The sequence below is a fragment of the Saccoglossus kowalevskii genome, chromosome 2 (assembly GCF_978046115.1).
Source record: "Saccoglossus kowalevskii chromosome 2, keSacKowa6.1, whole genome shotgun sequence".
NCBI classification, from domain to species: Eukaryota; Metazoa; Hemichordata; class Enteropneusta; family Harrimaniidae; genus Saccoglossus; species Saccoglossus kowalevskii.
This window is the reverse complement of record NC_140642.1, coordinates 40,011,256-40,018,118: the sequence shown is the minus strand read 5'-3', so window position 1 is coordinate 40,018,118 and position 6,863 is coordinate 40,011,256. Positions and strand designations below refer to the sequence as shown.

Here is a 6,863-nt window from a genome sequence, read left to right as displayed (position 1 = left end):
CTAAATTACATCGTCTTTTTTCTATAGTTAATTTTGTAGGAAATTTATCATGGGTTCCCGCCAGCTCATCTGTGATTGGTTATATATGAATAATGTTGCAATGACCCAGTAAGTTAACTAAATATTTTGCCATGGTAACAGTAGTTAGTCAAAAGCATACATTACTAGTACAACTTGATAATGAATGTTCTAGTCTCAAACAAATTTTGTAAAATTACAACAAATATTGAATGAATTGGAATGTAATTATCATTCAAATTAGTTTATAACAAAATTTTTTACCAGCTACTGGGTCATTATATATATATATATATATATAGTCAACATATTAGTATACACTCAAGTAACAGAGTAGATAGTACACATTTATAATATGGAAAAAATCAGTATCAGCAAATCCATGTCAAGTCAAGTCAGGATGTAGGTTTCATTGTAGCGGGTATTTTCATTCCATGTGATGACCCATCTTTATAGCGTCCAATGCACGACCAATATCACCACCCTTGGCATCTAAAAGTTGAGTTAACCAACCACCTTCGTCATCAAACCCCATCGCTTTCATCTGCTTCAATGCTTGCGCTATTTTGCTATCTGTAAAAGACAAACAATTTTACCAATAGCTCAACAAGAACATTTTTTGTGAAAAAAAACTGTATGTTGTGATGGCACACAAAGAAACAATATGCTCTTAATAATTACAATGTATTTTAAACATCAATTCAAGTAAATCATTTTTCATTTACACTTACCCTTTGGAGAAGGATTTCTCAGTTCAGGCATAATGTCAGTATTATCAAAATCTTGTGGTTCAGAACTGATTGGATCTTGTACTACAGTCCAATCATTCTCATCACTTGATCCACCTTGGCTTTGTTTAGCAGGCATTTCAGTTTCCTATGGGTTACGAAAGATGAATATTATAGATTTGAAATAAAACTGGATACCACTGTATTTTAAAACATATTAAGTAAGAATACTTTAAAGGGGAACCAATACTATAAATAGGGGCAATTTGGGAAATATGCCATTTAGGATGTTTAGAGATCAAGCTGTGATTCCAAATACATTTCTATGGGGGCATGAATATGTACTCTAGCGATTACACTCATCTGGTTGGGCTTTTGATATATAAATGTTGTTGTTTTTGGTCGAAACTTGCCGCAACAAGTAAAAATCATGAGTTTAAAATGGCGGCTAATGCCTGTCAATCACAGTTTGAGTAAGCGAGTATAATAAGCATTAATTTATTTAGTGGACAGAGGCGGAGTTAATTACCCATGAGCACATGGTGCAATCCATGGGATTGAGCAATTCCCCTTTAACAAATATAAAATTTGCAAATCGTGGAGCTGATGACCATATTCATAAAATATTCACCATTGGTGAAGAATTTTCTTCATTATTCTTTGTTGCTGTAGTGTCATCATTCATTGGTTCTTCCTGTGGTTTGTCTTGGTTATCAGTTGAAGTGGTTGCTTTTTCAGCATCAGTTTGGGCTTCAGCTTGAGCTCTGCGACGTTGACATCTAAAACCTTGGCCACCACGACCACCACGTCCTCTACAACCATATGGACCTCTACCCCATGGATGACCAGGACCAGGACCTTTACCGCAATGTCCCCTACCACAACGTTTACGCATGCCATGGTTTTCTACATCAACATCGACATCAATACCTGTGGAACAAAATAACATGTTGTAGTATGGAATAACTATTGTTACCATATGTTTCACACCTACACTATTTTACACAATTCATCGTATATAGCAAGAGAAACAAGGGAGAAAATAGAGGACTGACTCAAAGACAAAGTTTATAAACAATCCTACTTACCAAATGGTTTCAACATGTCAGCTACTGCATCACCAACATTTTTCATATAATCCTCTTGTGGGTTGGCCCCCTCAGTTGGATTCTCAGAAGCACCTTCCTCGGCTGGTGCATCACCTTCAGGACACTTCTCTGTTTGTTCTTGGTTTCTTTGTCTCCACATGCGACCGCATTCATGAGCCATTCCGGGTCGTAAACCACTGAAGAGTCGCCAGAGACCCGGACGGAAGGAGAATCCCTATATTAGGAAAACAGAAGAATTGTAAGTATTGTGCTTTAATATAAACTGGGTTATTTACTGTAATGTACGTCTATGATATTTTATTTAAAAAAAAAAAAACTCATTGCAATAGGTCAGCATTTTATTATTTATTAAGGATGGTAAATTTGTATTTTTATTATTATATTAAGAGTTGAAAAATCTATAATATATAGAAATATATAGAAAAATCGAAATAAGTTGATAATTAAACACTAAACATCAGAAAGTATGACTTTTCGAAATCTTTTGATTTAATATAGAAAATGACTTGAGTAAGGGCAAGTAAGTCTTATGCCAGCCTGACGGTGAGCAGGTATTGATTTAATATAGAAAATGACTTGAGTAAGGGCAAGTAAGTCTTATGCCAGCCTGACAGTGAGCAGGTATTGATTTAATATAGAAAATGACTTGAGTAAGGGCAAGTAAGTCTTATGCCAGCCTGACAGTGAGCAGGTATTGATTTAATATAGAAAATGACTTGAGTAAGGGCAAGTAAGTCTTATGCCAGCCTGACGGTGAGCAGGTATTGATTTAATATAGAAAATGACTTGAGTAAGGGCAAGTAAGTCTTATGCCAGCCTGACAGTGAGCAGGTATTGATTTAATATAGAAAATGACTTGAGTAAGGGCAAGTAAGTCTTATGCCAGTCTGACAGTGAGCAGGTATTGATTTAATATAGAAAATGACTTGAGTAAGGGCAAGTAAGTCTTATGCCAGCCTGACAGTGAGCAGGTATTGATTTAATATAGAAAATGACTTGAGTAAGGGCAAGTAAGTCTTATGCCAGTCTGACAGTGAGCAGGTATTTATTTCAAATACCGGGCTGGAGGAAACCGACATAACACATTATATTTAATGCTATTACTGACAGTATAGGCAATTTAATGCATATTAAAAGTCAAAGCAAAGCGATAACATTTTATCTAGACTTACCCCCATATGACTACGACCAATCTGTGGCTTGCGGATCTTAATCACCTCATGTTCAGGATGAAGTCCTTTCTCTTCACAACCTTTACACAGATCATAGTCCGGACACACCACACACTTGAAACGTGGTCCATAGATACGGCCTTCACAACCATCACAAATCACACCAGGATGAAATACTTTCTCACCGCATTTTGATTCGTCACTTTGGTATTTGATACCAGAAGCTAAAATCAAAACAGTTTTTTGAAAACGTAAGTAACTAAAAAAGAATTGTTTCCATGGCAACAACAATTAGATGCCAATTTGGACGAAACTTTTGCATGACATGTTTTTTTTTTCTATCTACTTTCGGCATTATTGAATTATGTACTTACGTTTGATGTAAACTCTGAAGATATCTTCACTGAGTTGCCCAAGAGCGTCCACCAATTCATTATCACTAGAGAAAGCAATAAAGTCACCCTCACTATCTGAAAAGAACAGGAAAAAAATATTCTATTTTATAGTTGACATTATAATAATAATCTAATGAGGTCAAGTAAGTGTAAATGTATAACTGAGAACATTGCTAACTATTTAGATCTGTACACAGATTTTTAAAGGTCAAACCACTTTTCCACACCAATTAATGAAAGAATAACAAAAATCATCAACTTTAATCTTTGCCAAAAAAACATAAATTATCAGTAACATTAACTAAAAAAATGTTTGTAATGACAAAACACAGTAGAAACAAATATATATAATCTTCTAACAATATCATTGAAGTTATTCAGCAAAATTGAACAGCGGCCATGTTTTAATGATTCATTATCAGTCATTTCAAAATGGTGAACTTTCAATTGTGCCATGTAATGACATTTCATGTATACCCCGGTAGTTAGGCAGGATATCACAGTCATGGTCATGTGATTAGTAATATAAAATTACTACTATTTGTATATGACACATCCAGAAAGTCACATCACAAAAATAAACTGCAATGGAATTTTAGATCAAAATTGGAAGTTGCTTCTTTTTTTTAACAATGGTATTTTAAGTGTCTTCACAAAGGTGAAAGTAATTAATCTCCAAATGTGTAGCTAGTTTATTTTCAGGATGATGATACTGTGAATTTGGTCTGCTTTCCTCTAATATGTGAATGTGTTTTCTTATAATGAATAGCAAGGATACCATCCTCACATCCCAGAATTATATATGCAATTAAACTGCAAAACATTAAAAAATATTTGTTTTTAGTCTTAGTACATACTAATAGAAAAATACTGAAAATAAATTCAACCAACTTATTTTCATTCACTTTTTTATTTTCACTTGGATTTTATTTTCGTTATTTTCACTGAAGGGGTGAAATACCCTTTCTCTATTTTACATTTAGCTCATCAAAAATCAGTGAAATTAAACTTCAAACAAAACAGTCAAATTGTCTGCGAATATTAAATCCAGCTAAAATAAAGTATTTTACAGTTTTCGATTTTAAATTTGTAATTATTGCCTACCTTTGTATGAGAGGGTAAAGGAATCCGACCGTCCAATAGATGGGAATACTTGTATTACTTTCATGGACAGGTACTCGTAGCTAGTGGATGCACCCTGATCCACAGCAAATCGACGAATTTCTTGACTGTCGTCGGCAGTCTGCAAATATGCTTTTACTGTAATAGACATGCTATACTGTGGGTAGAAGGACAAACACAAGTCAATATAACACCAACAAATGACTTCAGTTTAGGCTCAGACGACTAAAGGACCAGGTCAGAATCCGTGATTCGACGTTATGAACTTGAAACATATCCGAATGCGCATCAAAACATTGTCAACGAATGCTCGAACATCCAGAAACCACTGGATCCTAAGCCATCGTTCGAATTGCACGGTTCGCGAACAGATGTAAACATTATACAGCACTCGCGAAAACACTGGTAGTGTAAATAAACAAATACCTGTAGCTGCTTCTCTCGTGGAACTGTGTCAATAATAGTCTTATTGGAGATGCTTGTCTGTATGCTCGTCGTCCGCGGTAATAATATTCCTCGGTTCGATCTGGAGTATTTATACACAAATCAAAGGTTCTCGTTGGTTCCAAATTGCAAAATCTGTCAAGTCACCGACGACGAACAACAATATAATTATGCATGTCAGCCAATCAGACTCTGGTTCGGGTCAGATAATCTGCGTATATGTCACTGCGCGGTGTTAAAAATAGCATAATAATAATAATAATAATAATAATAATAATAATAATAATAACTTTATTGCATCCTTAGAATTACAAATGTTCTATTGGTTTACAGCAATAAATATATAAGTGATTAAAAAAAAAAAAAAAATCAAAGTACGATAACGTAAAAAATAGAAAAAAAAAGAGTCAAGGTATTATATCCAAAAAAAGCTCATTTCTTAAAATAAATGATTTATGCAAAAATTCCCCTAAAAGTTTTATTATATTTCTGTCATTACTTTTCATTAAATATGTGAATTTTTGCAGGTTGGTAATGATTTCTTTGGGGAATAAAATATTGGAAATAAAATCATTTCTATCTGTTTGATATCGTGGGCAAACTAAAAGAAAGTGTAATTCGTCTTCGATCTCCTGTAATGGGCATTGTTTACAAATTCTATTTTCTAATGGGGTTTTTGGATTGGTATGTCTGCCTTTTTCAATGGCTAGATTGTGACTACTTGTCCTGAATCTAGCCATTGATATTCTTTGATTATTATCCAAAACATTAATGTAATTTTCCAGATTGTAATTATTTTTAAATTTAATGTATGTTCTCAGTTTTGTTTTTTCATTTGTCATATTCTCTCTCCAGTATGTTATGTATTGTTGTTTAATAGTGCTGCTAATTTCCTTAATATTTTGATGTGATAGCTGTGATGTTTTAGAGAGGGTTACATCTTTCAAGATATTTTTGACTGATGACATATGATGTCATGATCTAAGTTTAGAACATCGCCACCATGATACGTCATCATGAGATCGCATTTTGCGGTTAAACTGCATGCGCCCTCAAACGACAGGTATAGTATACCAAATGGTATGAAATGGATATTCACTTGGGCAGCACATACCTAATCTGCTTGATATACCCTATCCGGGCGTAGTCAACTTAAGAATGGGGATTGGGCACTTTATACTACGTTTAATTTATACAAATTCAGGAGTAAAATCTCATCAATTAACACGATTACGCTGGCCTTTTGGACACGTGACATATGAGTGAATTGTATCTAGAGTTTATCAGAATGTTACATGAACAAAGGTTGTCAAAATTATCTATGTTCATGAAGGCGGGATATTACACATTGTTTATCCCAGTTATGTGATAATTAGCAAACTACAATACAAACCGAATGAAGTTTCATAATGTTTATCAATCTAACAATTTTGTTATTTGGTCTTCTTTGAGTTAGTAACGTCATACAATACAAACTCGAACCTTAAACAGCGTCGGTACCCGAACTATTACCTTAGATGTAAGTAAGTAAGTTTTAGGTAAAGTAAGTAAATAACTTTATTGACTTCGTATCCTTTAAGTTATTGGAATCCTGAAAATATTAAAATAAAGTATGTTGTTTAAATAAACAACAGCTAGCTAAAAAAGTAACAAACTAAAGTAAACAATTAATTTAAAGTATTAAAGTAAACAGAAAATTTAATCAATAAGTAAAACAGAACAAAGATAAAACAATACAAGAAATGTGAAATTGATTATTTTGGGGCAGCTGTTGTTTTTTTCAGTGCAATATTTCTGCAGTTAGAGAAGTTAAAAATGAATTTTGCTTAAACAATGATTTCTTTGTTGTCGGTAGAGGTGAGAATTTTTATCATG

General features: G+C 33.7%; 1 protein-coding gene across 2 annotated transcripts; it reads right to left on the bottom strand.

Moving 5' to 3' along the window:
* Positions 1–321: 321 nt before the first annotated feature.
* On the bottom strand, positions 322–5,110 carry LOC100375829 (sequestosome-1-like). 2 transcript variants are annotated; one of them, XM_085507493.1, is made up of 8 exons: positions 4,971–5,110; positions 4,527–4,701; positions 3,402–3,497; positions 3,028–3,251; positions 1,835–2,069; positions 1,378–1,676; positions 750–894; positions 322–591 (listed from the first exon to the last, which is right to left on the bottom strand). In XM_085507493.1, exons 2-8 carry the CDS (start codon positions 4,693–4,695, stop codon positions 446–448), a joined length of 1,314 nt encoding a protein of 437 aa, XP_085363619.1. In that variant the 5' UTR covers positions 4,696–4,701; positions 4,971–5,110; the 3' UTR covers positions 322–445. The 2 variants fall into 2 exon arrangements, with proteins under 2 accessions (XP_085363619.1, XP_006819842.2); XM_006819779.3 differs by lacking the exon at positions 4,971–5,110 and having other exon boundaries at positions 4,527–4,825.
* Positions 5,111–6,863: the final 1,753 nt, after the last annotated feature.

Excerpts from the sequence above, each read along its gene's own strand:
- LOC100375829 (XM_085507493.1), bottom strand. The coding sequence starts at position 4,695 with ATGTCTATTACAGTAAAAGCATATTTGCAGACTGCCGACGACAGTCAA. Across the intron at positions 3,252-3,401 it reads CTTCAGAGTTTACATCAAAC|CTTCTGGTATCAAATACCAA; the intron begins GTAAGTACATAA and ends TTTTGATTTTAG. Across the intron at positions 1,677-1,834 it reads TGACATGTTGAAACCATTTG|GTATTGATGTCGATGTTGAT; the intron begins GTAAGTAGGATT and ends TTTGTTCCACAG.